This window comes from Xenopus laevis, chromosome 7L (assembly GCF_017654675.1).
Source record: "Xenopus laevis strain J_2021 chromosome 7L, Xenopus_laevis_v10.1, whole genome shotgun sequence".
Lineage (NCBI taxonomy): Eukaryota > Metazoa > Chordata > Amphibia > Anura > Pipidae > Xenopus > Xenopus laevis.
Window position 1 is genome coordinate 106,111,811 of NC_054383.1, and position 19,667 is coordinate 106,131,477.

General features: G+C 38.7%; 1 protein-coding gene across 1 annotated transcript in view; it reads left to right on the forward strand.

The window, feature by feature from the left end:
• The window catches only part of wrap73.L (WD repeat containing, antisense to TP73 L homeolog), a gene marked incomplete at its 5' end in the record, with an annotated part of 36,939 nt that extends 22,931 nt beyond the window's left edge, over window positions 1-14,008 (forward strand). Inside the window, 9 exon segments of the mRNA NM_001096522.1 lie at window positions 1,345-1,417; window positions 2,465-2,568; window positions 4,896-4,982; window positions 5,257-5,391; window positions 5,902-5,979; window positions 6,139-6,244; window positions 7,604-7,729; window positions 10,250-10,441; window positions 13,625-14,008. Coding sequence (NP_001089991.1) covers window positions 1,345-1,417; window positions 2,465-2,568; window positions 4,896-4,982; window positions 5,257-5,391; window positions 5,902-5,979; window positions 6,139-6,244; window positions 7,604-7,729; window positions 10,250-10,441; window positions 13,625-13,740 — 1,017 coding nt within the window. The 3' untranslated portion in view covers window positions 13,741-14,008.
• Window positions 14,009-19,667: the final 5,659 nt, after the last annotated feature.

Below are 19,667 nucleotides of genomic sequence, written 5' to 3' on the forward strand. Positions count from 1 at the left end.
TTTTCTTATTTTCATTTGCCTGTGACTGCATGTGGGGGGTTGGTTACTCATGGAGTTGCACCTATAAGGCAGGTCAACAGAACTCACACACACAAACTCAGGCACACACTCAGACACACACACACTCACAGACTCAGGGATACACACTCAAACACAGACTCAGGGACACAAAGAGATACTCTAACACACACACACATACACACAGAAATGCACATCACAGGCACATGTTTCACAAAAGACTGACCATTTAATCAAGGTGAACAGTCACTAACAGAGCACTCCATAGCGTAGCCTTATCAAGTCTCTAAAATAAATAAACGTAAAAGTACTGTTCATATTTCACAAAAGCCAGACCATTAAATAAAAGTGAACAGAGAGGTCTAACATAAATAAACTAAGTACGCTTCAGTCTGTCCTGCACGCCGAATACAGACACGAGTTCCAGCTAGAGGACTCAAGGCAAACGCTGTCGGAGTTTCCTGCTGCCTTATCTTTCTCCTCCGTGCGGGAGGTGAAATCTCACGAGATTTATCGTTTTTCCCTTGAGGCTTTGCGTGACGACTTTCAGAAAGTCGGACTGGTAGAGTCTCGTGCACTCTTTGAAAACACTGCATAGTTACATTTATTCAACAAAAAGATGCTGGTATGTGAGTATTTATAATTAATAATTACAGTCCTACTGTCAGCAAAAAAGTGACAGGTTTCCTTTAAGTCGGCAACTTATTGCCCAGTGTATCGGGCCCTCTGACTGGCTTCACCAATCGATATCTGGCTGAAAGATCAGGTAGGTTTAAAAAATCCTGTCAGTTTTAGGGCCGCATCAGTTCGTTGATGTGGTCCGCTATCTGACCACCCGTTTTCTCCTCTTTATGAACTGATTGTTGGGCCCTAGGGCCCACGATAAGATCAGCCAGATATTGCTCAGTGGAGCAGATCTCCATATGTATGGCCAGCTTTAGAACACAACACACAGTTTCAAATTTCTTGAAAGGGACTTCCACCCAATTTTTTTTTTTTTAAGCATAATAAAAGAAAATCTAATTCTAAAGATTTCTAGTGGTTTTGTTAGTGTCATTGCTATTGAAAGCTTTATCTGTTTATTCCTTCCAGTTGTCTGTATGATCATGCAAAATTAAAAATATAACAGGAGCCAGGTCTCTTCCTGGTCTTTTAATCCACTTTTATTAGCTGTCTCACAACATTGCTTCAGGAGCAAGGAGTCCACTGTTAATAGTGATTCATTTTACATAATAAAAATCAAAATAATTTTTGGGTGGAGGCCATACTGATATACCTTGTAACTAAATTGTTTTTCACAGATTTTTTTTTTTTCCCTCTGTGCAGCTCCGGATAACGTTGTGGTCGCTAAGTGCAAAGTCTGTGTCATACATCAAGTACCCTAAAGCCTGCCAGCAAGGTAAGGCAAAAAACGTTCTAACCTTGTAAACATAGTACCCAGGTATGGGATCTATTATTTTGAATGCTAAGGACCAGGGGATTGCTGGATAATGAATCTTTCTGTAATTTGGATCTTCACGTCTACTAGAAAATCATGTACACGTTAAATAAACCCAATAGGCTGGTTTTGCCTCCAATAAAGATTTATATCTCCGTTTGGATCAAGTACAAGGTACTGTTTATTATTACAGAGAAAAAGGAAATAATTTTTTTAAAAAACTTGGATCATTTGGAGACGGCCTTTCCGTAAGTCTGAGCTTTCTGGATAATGGGTTTCTGGATAACAGATCCCATATTTGTGCTATTTTCTTTTATTATTTTTTTATTGCTGCATAAAAAGGAGTCTATGGGAGGCGGTTTATCCTTAATTTGAAACTATCTGGATAATAGGTTTCTGGATATCAGATCCCATACCTGTATAAGAAGTCTGCTTTCCCTAACTTAATCAGCGGGCTTCTGCTACATGGTTTCAGCAGTCACAACAAGAAGTGCAGAGAATGTAAACGGCCTTCTTCAATAGTAGTGAGGAAATATCACGTGTGTGGGGGGGGAAAAGAAAACATTTTTTAAACATTTTAATCATTTGGATAAAATGGAGTCAATGGGAGACAGCCTTTGCCTAATTCAGAGCTTTCTGGATAATAAGTTTCCGGATAACGGATCCCATACCTGTACTGGCCTAGGATAAAGGCAGCGTTGCTTTTCAGTGAATGTGTTTAGACAACAGCACAAGCTGATTGTGTTTTTATGTTATTCTTGTTCAATTGGCTTACTGGTTGTGGATGCTTTTGCTGATCAACTGAGCTTTATAAGCTTAAAAACGTCTCCAAGCTTCCTGCTCTAGGTCACAGGTTGCTTTTTTTTGTTTTTGTTTTGAGGCTCCTTTCATTTAAACCGCTTTGTTGTTAAAATATTTTCCAACCTACATACTGCCCATAATGCTACTGTGTATTATTGTGAGTAGACACTAACTGCCGCCTTGCACATACGTATTGTCGACCTGCAGGCATCGCTTTCACACAAGATGGCCGGCACATGGCTTTGGCAGAGAGACGGGACTGCAAAGATTACATTAGCATATTTGTGTGTAATGACTGGCGCCTTCTAAGGGTGAGAAATACCTTTGTGCACATGTTATGTGTCCGTCTGTTCATCTAATAACTATATATCTTTCTACTTGCTTTGTACAATTTACTATACTGCAGGCAGGGGACTTTCCTAGATTGTTTCTTGGCAGTAAACAAGACTGTCTATACATAGAAGGATAATTCCTTTCTACACCCCCCCCCCCCCCCAGCATAGGGGCTTCAGGACTTCATGTGAACATTCCTTTCCCATTATGAATTTTCATCATTCATTTGCTACCATATTATACAGTATTTATTTATTTTTTATTCAGTTAATATAATAATAATTCAGAGGAGTGTGTGTATTTAAGGGGCAGATTTATTAAGGGTCAAATAGTAAATTTTAATTTTCTAATTGTATTTTTGGTCAAAACTCAGAAATAGTGATGGGGCGAATTTATTCGCCAGGCTTGAATTCGCAGCGAAATACCGCGTTTGGCCGCTTGCGAATATTCACCAGCGAAAATTCGCGTCAAAGTATATTTGGCGACGATTAACGGATGCCTATTGACTTCGATGGCACCCATTTTGACTCTGGCGAATTTTGCAAATTTTTCTCCCGTCTTGCAAATTTCGTGGATAAATTCGCCCATCACTACTCACAAATTCTAATTGGGAATAATCCAAACTCGATTCGAATTTGAATCATCATACCTTCGACTATTCGCCACCTAAAACCTGCCAAGTTCATGTAGAAGTCAATGGCAGACGTCCAGTGACCCATTTAAAGATGTTAAGAGTTTAGTGAAATTTGAATAAAATGAGTTTTCGAGTCGATAATATTCGTTCGAATTTTAGAAGTTCAAATATTTTCTTAAATAACCTCCCATTTGAATTTCGAGTATATACAAATTTATTAGAGTAACAAAAAAAAATCACATGAATTCGAAATTCGACCTTTGATGCGTGCCATCACTAACGAAAAATTATTTATTACTACTTTTTGCATGAGCACCGGGTCCTTTATTCAGTTTAGGTGTGCAGCCTTTACAAGCCATTTTGTGCATATATATCCATAATAAAATAACCTTTTGTAATCTAAAGCATATAAAAATGCTTTATAAAATTAACTTGATTTAGGAATCACTAACAATATTTTAGTTTTACCCTCATCATCCATCCAACAGGCATTGACAGCACATTAATTAACCCTTGATATTTGACCATCAAAGTTAACTCCTTCGACTTCGAATATCGAAGTCGAAGGATTTACCGCAAATAGTTCAAAATAATCGAACGAAAAATCGTTAGATCGAACGATTAAATCCTTCTAATCGTTCATTTTGAAGGATTTTAATCCATCGATCGAACAATTTTTCTTTGACCTAAAAAACATTAAAAAGCCAATGGGGACCTTCCCTATAGGCTAACATTGCACTTCGGTAGGTTTTAGGTGGTGAAGTAGGGGGTCGAAGTTTTTGACAGTACTTCTGTCTATCGAATGGTCGAATAGTCAAAACGATTTTTAGTTCGATTCAAAGTCGTAGTCGAAATAGCCAATTTGATGGTCGAATTAGCCAAAAAAATCATTTGAAATTCAAAGTACTTTTTATTCTATTCCTTCACTCGAGCTAAGTAAATGGGCACCTAAGGGGCAGATTTATCAAGGGTCGAATTATGAGGTGATGGGAGTCTTTTTAAACTCATCTACTCGGAATTCAAATAAAAAAAGACCAACTTATATAAAAAAAAATTATAATTTTTAACATCAAGTGAATAGGCTGTTCGAATCCAATTTGGATCATATTAGATCGAATTTGATTTGAAGTATTTAAAAAAAACAAAAAAAAACTTTGATTTTGATTTGAAGTCCACCAAATGACTCCAAAAAGGGTCTAGGAGGTCCCCCATAGACTAAAACAGCAATTCGGCAGGTTTTAGATGGCAAATGGTCAACGTCGAATTTTTAAAGAGACCATACAAATTTCGATATTCAATATTTTTTTCAAATTTGGAATATTCCTTAGTCGAAGTACACTAAGATTTGCTCGAAATTCAAATTTAAACTTTACATTTATCAATTCGACCCTTGATACATCTTCCAATAAATATTGCCTTTTATTGACATGACGTATGCATTTTAGCAGAGGTCGGGTCAGCGTACCATAGGCTAGTAGGTATATAGTAACAAATAATTTGATTGGATGTTTGTCCCGAGTAGGAGACCTCCTACAGAGTGCAATGGTTATTGTATTCTCATAACATGTTAAAAACCTTTCTAAACAAAAGCTAGAGACTGCTTGACCATACTGTATAGTTCAGTTGTTCAGCTTCTAAGAATAAATAATTTAATATATCTTTTTTTTACAGCATTTTGAGACAGAAACCCAAGACCTTGCTGGTATAGTCTGGGCTCCAAATGGCTGTGTGCTGGCTGTATGGGACACTTGCCTAGAGGTATGGAACAATATCAGTAGTTTTTATTCTGTTCTGAGATCTGACTCACAAAACTCCTTGTTTTGATTTAAAGAAACAGTGAGTGGCTTTTTGGCTAGAAATATTTAGGTTAGAAGTTACAGTTATTGCACAATAAATGAACTTGCTTTGCTGCAGAAAACTAACCAAAAAACAAGGTCATAGTTAGGGAACCTAATTAACTTGGCATATGAAATGTGAGTGGCAGAAGCAGTTGTAAATGACCTGAAATTCTGTTTCTTTTCCTCCCTTTCAGTACAAAGTGTTACTTTACTCGCTGGATGGCCGCTTGCTGTCGTCCTATTGTGCCTATGAGTGGTCGCTTGGGATTAAATCTGTCGCATGGAGTCCCACGAGCCAGTTTCTTGCAATTGGCAGCTTTGATGAGAAGGTATGACTACAGGGGGCAGATTTATTAAAGGGGTGCCGAATTACTGTATAAGTCAATCGGAGAGGTCCAGGTGATGGTGATGTTTGCAGCCTTCCTGACATTCGAGTTTTTTTCGGAGACAAAAAACTTGAACCAAGTTTTTTAAATTCTATTTGATTTTTTGAATTAGATTCAGGTTTTTTAAATTCGAATCGAGTTCGATTCGAGTGTTTTAAATTCAAAATGAATTTGAATCAAATTCGATTCAAGCTTTTTAAATTTGAATCGAATTTGATTCGAGTTTTTTTAAATTCAAAGCGAGTTCGATTGTTTTAAATTCAAAATCAATTTGAATCAAATTTGATTCAAGCTTTTAAAATTCGAATCTAATTCGATTTGAGTTTTTTAAATTCAATCCGTCCAAGGTAAAAAAATTTGATTTTATTAATAAATTTCGATTGGTCGAATTTTGAATTTATGGGAGCTTTAAAAAACTCGCATGAATTTTGATATTTGTCCCTACTATTTTAGGTCCGAATCCTCAACCATGTTACATGGAAGCCTATAAAGGAGTTTGAACATCCAGCCACCATCACCAACCCTAAAACAGTAAGTAGAACTGAGCTGCAACAAACCTAGGAGTCGCCAACCTTTGGGATTTTACAGTTCTGCACATTACAAAGCTATTCATAATGAAGGGGTTGTTTAGAGCTGTGGATTTTCAGCTACAGCCAGACCATAGCATTGCTTCTTCTGTTTCATTTTTAGGTTGTTTACAAAGAGGTTGAGAGAAGTCCAGCTATCAGAGCTGATGAACTTGCTTTCTCCACCCCAAGAGGCAACCCAAGCAGCCTGTTTAGCAATCACAGTAAATGTAAGTAGCTCAAATTAGCGTTCATGAAGGATGTTTTATAGCTGCCCACATTGTTTATCTTCATTTATTTTAACCCCTGTTAGCATATTAAAGGGGAACTATCGCAAAAATGAAAATTCAATATAAGCTTCCTCATACTGAAATGACACAAATCAGCTGAGAGAAAACAATGCAGATTGCAAGGGTGGAATATATTTCGGCTTTCTTAGACATTACAAGGAGAGTAAGAATTTACACATTTCTTTTATGGTCTGAGGGACACATGACTCCTGTACCAGGCAACGACTTCTCAGTATTCTTACATTAGAATTTTTAAGGCAAAATAATGCTGCAGTAAAGAGCAGGTTAAAGGAGAGCTATCGCAAAAATGTAATTTTGGCTTCAGCATACTGAAATAAGAAACTTTCTAAATACAATCAATTAAAAATTCTGTACAGTTTCTGAAATAATCAAGTTTATCTTCACTATTCCTCTTTCAGCATCTGTTTCTCCTCATCTGTCTTCATTCAGGAGTTGGATGTCAGATAAATGATCCAATATATCTTATAGGGGGGCCTCCTTTTGCCTAGAAGATGTATTAGAGCTCACTCTATTAAAATCACCAGACATCATGTCTCTCTACATGCAGGATTTGTGCAAAAATGCAGTTATTTTTATTAGATTTTGTTTTTACTGGAATCAGTTATTTGAGTGAGCTCTAATACATCTGCTAGGAAAGGAGCCCCCTTATTAGATATATTGGATCTCACTGTCAATGACTGACAACCAACTCCTGCATGAAGACAGAATGAAGAGAAACTGATGCTGAGAGAGAGATAGTGAACATAAACTTGATTATTTCAGAAACAATACAGAATATTTAATTGTATTCAGAAAGTTTCTTACTTCAGTATGATGAAGCTCATATTAAATTTTAGTTTTCGCAATCGTTCTACTTTAAGATTGATCTTAATTCTGTTTTCTCTTGTACAGCATAGTGGCATGTAGACCACATTTCGGGCCCATTCAAGTCTTTATAAAGGTCTCTGTGTGACCTGAAACATTGTCTATATGCCACTATGTGCCAGTAAATCACTTTTTGGCACGGTTCTCACAAATCCAGTGTGCTGTTAATTACTTGCAATTGTACATACAATAGTATGGCTTAGGCAGTCAGCACCTGGAACCTGCAAAAAGGTTCTTGTTCCAAGTTGAGCATTCTGTAGCCGTTGTGAATTTGTAGATCTAAAAATATAATGGTGCGATCACTCTTGGGAAAAAAAATGAAACCAGTTATCTATGCCCCATGGCTTTTAATTATACATTCTGGTATCCCTGGTAACATGTATGAAAATAAATGTACAAATATCTTCTTTACAGATGAGATTGCCCAGGTGCCAGTATTGTTCCGAACCATCAAGCCTGATACGGATCGGGCAAATCCAGATCTTGGCATTGGGTTATTGGCATTCAGTGCTAATAACCGTTATATGGCATCCAAGAATGGTAAATGATAAAATCCTTTTGTAAACATTAGCTTGTTAAGTCTTGCTTTACATTCAGCATGTTCAACTTGTTTATCTAAGGGCAATGGCACACCAGGAGATTAATGGCCAGTGATAAACCTCTGCTTCTGCGGGCGACTAATCTCCTGTAAAAGCTTTCTCACTGGCAATAATGTGAATCGCTGCTGTAAAACCCATGGGTTGCTCTATCGCTGGAGATTAATCGAACCATTATGGAGTTTTGTAATGCATTTAGGGCAGAGACACACGATGAGATTCGGGGATATTAGTTGCCCAGGGACAAATTTTCTCTTCTTCAGGGCGACTAATCTCCCCGAACTGCCTCCTGCCGGCTAGAATGTAAATCGCCAGCGGGATGGCAATCGGTGCACTTCGTTTTCCTTCGGGCGACTTCGGAAAACGAAGTGCTCCAAGTGCCATCCCACCGGCGATTTACATTCTAGCCGGCAGGAGGCAGTTCGGGGAGATTAGTCGCCCGAAGAAGAGGAGATTTGTCACTGGGTGACTAATCTCCCCAAATCTGAGCGTGTGCCTCTGCCCTTAAATACTTTGAATGTGGTCTTTGGGAGACACACTAAAGATTTGGCAAAATCGCCTCAGTATCTATAAGACATGGAGAATACATTTAAATGGAGTGAGTTCATTTGGAAATACTTGCAGGGCGAAGTAATACAAGGGGAAACGTATTTACCCAGGACCTGTAGACCAGCTCACCAGTAAATTCTACATGCTAATTGCTTGCCATACATTGCCCAACCAGTAGCAAACTTTTGTTACATTAGCCCACTGATCTCCAACCAGTGTCTCCTGAGCTATATGTGACTCACCAACTCATTGGATGTTGCTCCCAGTGGCCTCAAAGCAGATATTTATTTTTGAATTCTAGGCTTGGAGGCAAGTTTTGGTTGCATAAAAACCAGATGTACTGCTAAAGCGTCTCCTGTAGGCTGATAGTCCACATAGGGGCTACCAAATAGCCAATCACAGCCCTTATTTGGCACCCCCAGGAGCTTTTTGTATGTTTATGTTACTCTCCAACTTCTATTACATTACATTGCCAATTGGGAGGTGGCAAAACATGAAGCGCTACCTAGCATGAATAAACAAACGGGAGAGGACAGTGTGATACGTGGCGTACTAATGGGCACTTTGGTACATAGGAAAGGTTTCAGTTTACCACCTGCAGTGACAGAAAAAGAGGGAACTGGAAACCGAATTCAATAGGGAGAGATGTAGGGAGATGAACAACATCACAAAGCAACAGGAACATAAAGGACAAATAAACGGAAAAATAATCTCAACGTTCTCATTAAGGGGCAATAAATAAATTCACTAAAGGGCAAATTTTCACCAGCGATGGCTACGCCTCTTCACCAGGCGCAAATTAGTTACCGTTACGCTAATTCACTATAATGCGAAGTTGATCATTTTCGCTACCATTCTTTGGCTGGGCAAGCATTTCACAGCGAATTTTCACTAACGTTCAATTCTGAAACTTTTAGTATTCTTACGCTTAGATTCATTTGAATAGGGCGGGTACCTAAATATCGTATGGACATCTTTATTAGTAATGTTGGTGCAAATGCTTGAAGTGGCCACTTTTTCAAACACATGTCCAATGAGCCATAATAAAGACAGAAGAGATCCTCAAATGCCCTAGACATGAGCCCACCCTTCAACAAATGTGCCATGCCCCTCAAATTAGTTTTAAAAAAATTCCTCAAACATAAATCTTTAATAGTTTGGACTTTTGAAGGCAATCCCACTTTAAAAAAAAAAGAAGAAAAGTCGCCAGCGTTTTTAACAACTTAAATGCATTTCCGGCATACAGGATATGATGTCACTGACATAAGATTGAGGAAGATGTTGCTTCGTTTTATCAGTTCGCCTGGTCCGAGGTGACTAAACTCTGGCAGGTAACGTTCAGTAAAATTTGCATCTTCGTGAATTTACGGAGTAACGACCGTTTGCCAGAGCGAAAAGTCACTTGGCGATAGGGTGCGAACAAACGTTAGCAACGGTCTTGTTGACTAGTGAATTGTCCTCTACGCCCGTTGGTGAATTGGCGATGGCCCTGCGGATGTTATTTCTGCTGAATTTTCGCTAGTGTCGTCCACTTCGCCATTTAGTAAATCTGCCCCTAAATCTTTGTTTGCACTCCTCCATTTTGCCAAATGTCCCATACTTTTTGGCATCTAATGTTACAAATAAAAACGTATGTATGTATGTATGTATCTAGGATACCTAACCTTTGAGTGCCATGCCATTGTCCCTTCTTTCCCAGGGATCCCTTGTGGCTTTCCAGGTGTTTGATAAAGTAAAACCAGAAATCTGCTCATTATAGGAATAATGGACAACCACAAGGGATCTCTAGGAATGCAGTTACTATAGTGATGAACAGGTATTTTAACAGTAGAAGCGGGTAAAAATTAACTGGGGGTGTTTAATAAACTGGTGAGGAACTTTAAAATAATTAGCAGAATTCTATTTGTTCCTGCAGATAACATGCCTTACTGCGTCTGGATATGGGACATTCAGAAGATGAGACTGTTTGTTGTTTTGGAACAGACTTCAGCCGTCCGAGCGTTTCACTGGGACCCCGTGCAGCCAAGACTAGCCATTTGCACTGGCAATAACAGAGTGTATTTATGGAGCCCTACAGGCAGTGTATCAGTGCAAGTGCCGGCAGAAGGTGAAACCTTAAAATGTTTGTTTTGTAACTGAATCTGAAAGTAAGTTAAATGTTTATACATCTACTGTCTAGAGTCAGACATCAGAAAGCTCAGCTCGCTCATCTGAACTGGAAAGGACACGTCTCCTCCATATTCATATGTGGAAGTGCATGTTATTCTATGTAATACAACATGCCTGAGCTGTGTTACACTTGTGCATCCACCACTAAATACTTGAAAAGGGCTTGGGGAAAGTATCTTTCTGGTTAAAAGCCTGGTTAAATGTTAGTGTATGTGCAGTTCCTTTAAATCTTTTCATATTCCTGGCTTAAGTGGACATAAGCACATTTTAATTCTTTACTCATAAAACTGATATTTCAGTATTTTTTTTATCCTTTATACTTTTCACCTTAAAGGAGAATTTTACCCAAACGTTAAAAAAAAAAAAAAAAACCCTACCCTACATAGACCCCCCTTCCTCTCCCCCCCAGTCTAGCTGTTACCCCGGGCAAATGCCCTTAACTCTTTACTTACCCCTCCGTGCAGATTCTGTCCAGCGGAGTTCACGGCAGCCATCTTCTTCTCTTCAGGAATGAATCCGGCGAATAGGTGCATGCGCAGTTGGAGCTGAATCTGTGGACAGAATCTGCACGGAGGGGTCGCAGCTAGGCTGGGGGGGGTCTATGTAGGGTGGGGGTAGGGTTTTTTTTAACTTTTGGGTTTTGTTCTCCTTTAAAATTGTCCTGTTCCTACTCCATACGTTTAACTCCAGGCAGTGTTTGCTAAAAGGGATGGTTCACCTTTCAGTTAACTTTTAGTATGTTATAGAAGCATTGTTTGTTTCATTATATTTCGCCTTCTTCTGACTCTTTCCAGCTTTCAAAAAACCCCATCTAAAAACAAATGGTCTGTAAGGCTACAAATGTATTGTTATTGCTACTTTCTATTACTCAAATAGTAAAAAATGAAAACAAATTGCAAATTGTCTCAGAATATCACTCTCTACATCCTAAAATGTAGCTAAAATTTAGCTCAAACGTGAACAATCCCTTTAACAGCAGTGGTGGCCCAGGGTAAAAAGATTGACAGCCTAGCTGTCAGTACATTGTGGGTGGGCTTTTAATCCTCACGACTTGATCGCTTCTCCTGCAGAATCCTTTGAGCTTTGGCTGAGTTGTAACAGGAACCTGCCGACATTCATCAGCCATAGCAGAGCCCACAAGCTGCCAATGAGGCGATCCAAACCAAAATAAAATATTAACAGGCATTCAGGGAACAGCAGATTCATGTTTTGTTAGTGAGCCACAGAGCTCTCAATCTAATGACAAAATGGCTTCTGGGAGGGTTGAAAAGGACCCCTCCCAACTCCTTTTCTTCAAGGCACAAAGTTGTACAGATTGGCAATCGGCTTAAAGTTTATTGATGTCATTAAGGTTCAACATACTATTTGTAGGAAAGCACCGAATATTTTGGATTTGGCCAAAGCCCCAAATCCTTTGCAAAATATTCAGCTGAATACTGAACCATCCCGCCCCCTAATTTGCATATTCAAATTCAAATTCTGTTCAGCCAGGCAGAAGGATTAGGCCAAATCCGAATCCTGCTGAAAAAGGCCGAATCCCAAACCAAATCCTGGATTCGGTGCATCCCTACTATTTTGTTACAACTGAACACTGAGATATTTGTGCTCATTTACTAAGACAGGTGCTAATGTGCAGTTGTCCATCACAACCACATCAGAAACGGGCTTTTAGTAGTTGGTAACTAGTGATGAGTGAAAAATTTTGCACTGTACAGATTCGCAGCAGACTTGCGCGTTTCCAGTGAAAATTTTCGCAAAACAGCTTTAAAATTATTTAAAAAGAAAACGAGAAAGATGCATGACCAACGCATATGTCGGTTTATCCTTCCCCTCTCCTTCCACACCAACCAAAGCCATCCCACTGCCTATAGAAAGACATACACATCAGTATATAGTATATATACACTTATATAGCAGATTTATTATTAGTTGCCACGATAAATAACGACCAGATTCGTCATCAGTATTGGTAACTAAAAAAGAACAGTTTGTTATGGGTAACTTATTGCACATGTTTGTAAATCGGCATACTATTTGTTTTTACACTTGATCGTTTGTTTCCTTTTAAGGGGTGGGTCACCTTTAAGTTAACTTTTAGTATGTTCTAGAATGTCCCATTCTAAGCAACTTTTCAATTGGTCTGCATTATTCATTTTTTATAGTTTTTTTAATTATTTGCCTTTTTCCAGCTTTCAAATGGGGGTCACTGAACCCATCTAAAACATATGCTTTCTAACGCTACACATTTTTTGTTACTGCTAATGTTTATTACTCATCTTTCTATTCAGCCCCTCTCCTATTCATATCCCAGTCTCTTATGCAAATCAATGCATGGTTGCTAGGGTAATTTGCACCCTAGCAACCAGATTGCTGAAACTGCAAACTAAAGAGCTGCTGGATGCAAAGCTAAAAAACCCAAAAACCACAAATAATAAGAAATAAAAGCAAATTGTCTCAGAATATCCCTCTATATATCATACTAAAGTTAACTCAAATGTGAGCAACCACTTTAAAGGAGAAGGAAAGGTTAAAACTAAGTAAGCTTTATCAGAAAGGTCTATATAAATACACCAGTAAACCCTCAAAGTAATGCTGCTCTGAGTCCTCTGTCAAAAGAAACACAGCATTTCTTTCCTTCTATTGTGTACTCATGGGCTTCTGTATCAGACTTCCTGTTTTCAGCTCAAACCTCCAGGGCTTGGGCTTGAGCATGCTCAGTTTGCTCCTCTCCCCCTCCCCTTCCTGCTTTAATATGAGGGAGCAGGGAGAGACTAATATACTATACTAATATACTAAACAAACAGAGCTTGTAGAGCTGTTTACTCAGGTATGGTAAAGCATTCTGCAGAATATAGTGTTTTAGCTTGCACTATTGTGGCTAATCTATTGGCAATAAACTGCTTTACTTCTCCTTTAAACCACAGTGCAAAGTTTCACACTGAATGCGAGGCCTGTACTTATTGATGCTGAATCGTAAGATTAGAAGTCAGATTAGCCTTATGTAATGTACTTACCAGATTGTGTGTAAACTGAACTTAGCCTTAGATTCACGTGTAGTACATGGAGATCTGTGTGAAACCTTTGTTATAAAATGCATGTGTGTTACGTTTTTGTTTTCTAGGAATGTCCAATGTTCTGTCTGTGTCCTGGCACCCACTCGGACAAGATGCCCTGCTGGTCATGAGCAAGGAGCAATTATGCCTTTGTTATTTGGACACAGAGGAAGAAAAGAAGTGATTGGAGCACACAGCACTAACGCTGCAGAACAGTCACACACACACACGCACAGCTTTACTGGAACACAAGTAGCTTCAGTGCTGCGGAACTTTTCCCAAGCAGTCGCTTTTTTTTCTTTTACATTTTGGATTGAGTAACCCCCCGTATGGGGTCGGAGTTGCTGAAGGACTTTACAACATTCCATATGTAGAGCATGTAAATAATGTAGATGTAAAGAGATCTAATTTATGTCATTGATGTCATTTTTCAATAAAAGTAATATTTAATTCTGGTATTTAAAGGGATTCTGTCATGATTTTTATGGTGTCGTTTTTATTTCTAAATTACACTGAAAATAATTCACTCTACAATATACAATTTCATTCCTGAACCAGCTAGTGTATTATTTTTAGTTGTAATATTGGTGTGTAGGTGCCATCTCCGTTTATTTTGCCCGGTCATGTACTTTTAGAAAGAACCAACACTTTAGGATGGAACTGCTTCCTGGCAGGCTGTTGTTTCTCCTTCTCAATGTAACTGAATGTGTCGCAGTGGGACCTGGATTTTTACTATTGTGTTATTCTTAGATCTACCAGGGAGCTGTTATCTTGTGTTAGGGAGCTGCTATCTGGTTACTTTCCCATTCTTCTGTTGTTAGACTGCAGCTGGAGGGATTGGGGGTGATATCACTCAAATTTGCAGTACAGCAGTAAAGAGTGACTGAAGTTTATCCGAGCACAAGTCACATGACTGGGGCAGCTGGGAAACTGACAGTATGTCTAGCCCCATGTCAGATTTCAAAATAAAATATAATAAAATCATGTTTGCTCTTTTGAGAAGTGGGTTTCAGTGCAGAATTCTGGTGGAGCAACACAATTAAAGGAACAGTAACCCTGCCCTAGTAAAACGGCAGCTTTTATATATATATATATATATATATATATATATATATATATATATATATATATATATATATATATATATATATATATATATATATATATATAAAAAAAAGCATTTTGTCATCCACACTTAATCTCCAGAGACAGAGAGATAAAAAATCGCTTTCCATCAGTGTCCGTGTGAATCACACTAGTAAGACATATCATTCGAGAGCCACTGGAAAATTCAGAAGGCGTTTCCGTTGCGCGACTGAAATGTTTTTACTGAAGGCGATTCACTATGTCACCAATGGAAAGGTATTTTTGGACATTGGAAATAGGAGATTAAGTGCAGGCGACACTGCACCCCATACTTAATAACACAATGCTACTGATCTACAGGGAACAGCTATGCAGCACCATCTGCTGGTTAAAAGGTGTCATTGCAGCAGTTCTTTGCATCCTTTTTTTTTTTTTTTTTTAAAGTGACATATTTGCTTGATTCTTCAGCTTATATACATAAAAATGTGTACTGTTTTTATAATAAACCTGACTGTATGCAGTGAAATTCCCCCTACGTTTTACTTGCTCTGACTATTGAGGATAGGAAACTTCAGATGGCCCCTAACTGAAACAATCATACTTTCGAACAGCAGGGAGTCCCCCCTAACCTACTTCTCAGAACTCGAGCAGCTTTGTTTGTATCCCTGTAGAGCAGCCGGCGACTGTGTAGAGATTAGTATCCGCAGACCCAGTGCAGTCTGTATATTCTGATTATTAATCAGTCTTGCTGTATCAGCTTCCATGGCAGATATTATTTGACCTGTGCTGCTAATAAATGACACTAATAAATCCATGTGCACAGATTTTCTGACTGATCAATAAATCAAAAACCAGGCTGAATGACAATTTCCCCAGAGTAATATGTGTATGTATGGGGTGATCTGTAGAGAAAGAGTAGTCAGCACACGGATTCTCAATATTCTTTAAGGATGGTGCACGTTCTGCAATGGCCACTTCCCATTGGCAAACAATACTGTGAAAAGATTGAACAGCACCATCAATTCTTGAGTCGTTTAAAAAGCCTTTATTTGTGCTTTTGTGGGCATCACCTCCCCATACTATAAAATAAAACACAATAAACTGCAGCTCATCCCTTTTTATTGGGTGCACGTGGGTGAGGCTTGATAAACAAATTACACAAAGTTTAACCCCAGCACTCCAATATAGAACCCCAAGAGAAAACTATTTTGCACAGCTGAACTGTAACTAGTAAAAAAGACACTTTTAGTTACAAAGTTTGTACAAAATATGCATAAGCTGACGCGCCCCGTCAAAAAAGGGATGAGCTGCAGTTTATTGTGTTTTATTTTATAGTATGGGGAGGTGGCTCTCTCCTTAATGCTTGCTCTCCCAACCCCCATTCAATGGTGTTTTTGGAAGAGATCATGCTAAATAAAGAGAAAAGCAGGTATGGTCTTTCTCCCCCCAAAAATAACACTTTTTTCACTTAGGTAGGACTGACGCATGGACACTGCCTTGACGGGGCGCGTCAGCTTATGCATATTTTGTACAAACTTTGTAACTAAAAGTGTATTTTTTACTAGTTACAGTTCAGCTGTGCAAAAATAGTTTTCTCTTGGGGTTCTATATTGGAGTGCTGGGGTTAAACTTTGTGTAATTTGTTTATCAAGCCTCACCCTCGTGCACCCAATAAAAAGGGATGAGCTGCAGTTTATTGTGTTTTATTTTATATATTTATTTTTTATATATATATTTTATATATATATAAAATATATAAATATATATATATATATATATAATGAAAAATTCCAGGAGTGAAATGAAATATATATATATTTATTGACAATTATATGCCTAATGTTGACTGGTACAGATAGTGAAATAAAATAAACAAAAGGAAATTAAGTAAATAATAAAACCTCGACTACATGAGCTTTAAATTGGGGAAAAAGAGCAGTTACAGTGAAAAAAGCACAGCGGGCGCATCAAGCCCATATCTAAACTCTATCCAGGGATTCCAAGTTAACAGAAATTTCTGATGAGTATCCAGCAAGATACTCATCAGAGTTCTATTGGGATTTGCTTTTGTTTCCAAGCTCCTGCTATAGTCCTCTTAGCCGCTAGCATTATAAAGGAAAATAGGCGAAACTGAGCATTAGTAAGGGCCTCTGTTTGTTTGCCCAATAGGGCTACGGCAGGGTCTTTAGGCATAGAAACTTCCAACACCGAGTACACTATGTTAAAAATCCTAATCCAAAATATTCAGGCAGCCGGACACTCCCACCAAACATGAAACATTGTGCCTATTTCCCTACAACCTCTATAGCAATTGGGATCTGCCAGGGGAGCAAATTTTGCAATACGTGCAGGTACCAACGAAGTACCAACAAGTAATACTTTGTAATTTGCTTCCAATAGGGAGACGTTATAGGAGGATCTTTTAGTTACACTCCAGATCTGATCCCAATCCTCAGGTGAAAATTCTCTGGAAAGGTCGTTCTACCAAGCTGCCATGTAGGGTAACATCAAGGGCTGTGGGGACTCGAAGAACTTGTTATATAAGTGGTGTAATTGTTGTAACCTAAACCTCTCCGCTAGTGGAATTGAAAGCTTATCTGTCAACTGTTGTAAGGAAGGAGGGTCTGATGAGGAACATATATGCCCACTACCCAAATGCCACGATCAGACCACCACTTGAATTGGGAGACTAGGAGACCCGGAGTAAATTCCGGATTTTGAAATAAAGGTGCTGCAGGTCTAAGGGGAGACCTCAAATGTAATTTCTTAACTGCAGCATCCCGAATTTTCAAGGTGTGATGTAAACACCTACTCGCCTGTTTGGGCCCTTTTCCTAGGGGGCTCCAGATAAGTGCGTAAGGTTGTGTAAAGGAAACTTCTAAAGATACCAGTGTGGACAATCTTCTAGGGAGTGAAAAGTAAGAACCTGGGCTAATTGAGCTGCTCTGTAATAAAAAGAAAGTTTTGGGAGGTTCAAGCCCCCCTGATTCCTAGGTTGGTATAAAGTAAGTTTATTGACCCTTGGTATTTTCCCAGCCCAGACAAATTTTAGAATTGAGGATTCAAAATTTTCTAGATGTCCTGCAGGTATTGGGATAGGTAAGGTCCTGAATAAATATAACCGCTTCAGTAGAAGTGTCATTTTAACTGAATTTATACGTCCTATCCACGATATATGGTGCGAATTCCATTTCTCTAATAGAGAGGACAGAGCTTTAAACATTGGAGGGTAATTATATTTATAGAGGTGGTCATATGAGCTTGTTAATTTAATACCTAGTAGGGAGATATATTTGGGATGCCGATTGAATTCAAAGTTCAATTGAAGCATTTTTTTCCATTTCATGTATGAGATTGATATTCAATGCCTCAGTTTTATGATGATTAATTTGTAGTCCCGAAATAGTACCAAATGTGTCTAATACACTGTGTATATATATATATATATATATAAAATAAAACACAATAAACTGCAGCTCATCCCTTTTTATTGGGTGCACGTGGGTGAGGCTTGATAAACAAATTACACAAAGTTTAACCCCAGCACTCCAATATAGAACCCCAAGAGAAAACTATTTTTGCACAGCTGAACTGTAACTAGTAAAAAAGACACTTTTAGTTACAAAGTTTGTACAAAATATGCATAAGCTGACGCGCCCCGTCAAGGCAGTGTCCATGCGTCAGTCCTACCTAAGTGAAAAAAGTGTTATTTTTGGGGGGAGAAAGACCATACCTGCTTTTCTCTTTATTTAGCATGATCTCTTCCAAAAACACCATTGAATGGGGGTTGGGAGAGCAAGCATTAAGGAGAGAGCCACCTCCCCATACTATAAAATAAAACACAATAAACTGCAGCTCATCCCTTTTTATTGGGTGCACTTGGTGTTTTTGGAAGAGATCATGCTATAATTTTGCCAAAAATTTTGTTATCCGTATTTAAGACCGAGATTGGCCTGTAGTTCTTGCAATCAAATAAATCTGTATCAGGCTTAGGTATCGCCGATGTTTTAGCCTGTAAGGATTCAGGGTGTAGCTTTTGTCCTTCCCTAAGACCATTTAACATAGAGGTCAAATGTGGAGTCAATTCCGTGGTAAATTTTTATAGTTTATATTAGCTAAACCGTCAAGGCCTGGGGCTGTATTTGATTTCAACTGCTTTATGGCTTGAGATACCTCCTCTTGCGTAATTACATCTTCAACCCATCTTACTGCAAATTTTCAATAGTGCTGGCCAGTGGTTGTAGTTGTTTGACTACTGCCACAAAATTGCACAGTACAGGTATTGGACCTGTTATCCAGAATGCTTGGGACCTGCTGGATAACGGATCTTTCCGTAATCTGGATCTTGATACCTTTAAGTCTACTAGAAAATCATGTAAACATTAAACCCAATAGGTTGCTTCTGCTTCCGTTCCAAGAAGGATTAATTATATCTTAGTTTGGATCAAGTACAAGGTACTGTTTAATTATTACAGAAAAAAAGGAAATCAATTTTTAAAATCTAGATTTGATTATAATGGTGTCTATGGGAGCTAGTCTTTCCTTAATTCAGAGCTTTCTGGATAATGGGTTTCTGGTTAACAGATCCCATACCTGTGCCGCAACCACTAAGGGTGATGGCACATGGGGACACTGGCCACCCACTGGAAATCTGTGCTACCCAGGGCCGAACATAAGAGTAGTCAGGAGAGGTAAGTGGGGGGCACTGGGACCCTAGAAATGTTCCTCATCTTCTAACTTCAGCCCTGCTGATGGGAAAGCGTCAGTGGAAGAGACAGCAAGTGGCAAGGGGAGTCGTTGGACAGTTGAAGAGCTGGAAGTCAGGGTGATGAGATTTGGGGAGCGGGGAAGGTGATGCTGTGTTTGCCTTGGGTGCCCTAATGAGCTGGCGCTATCTGCAGTCGACTCCTGAAAATTCCTTTATATTGACATGGAAGCAAAGAAGTGCAATTTACTTCTGTAATCCCAGTGCCACACAATGAAAAAATTCCAGGAGTGAAATGAAATGCAGCCAGTCCTGTACAA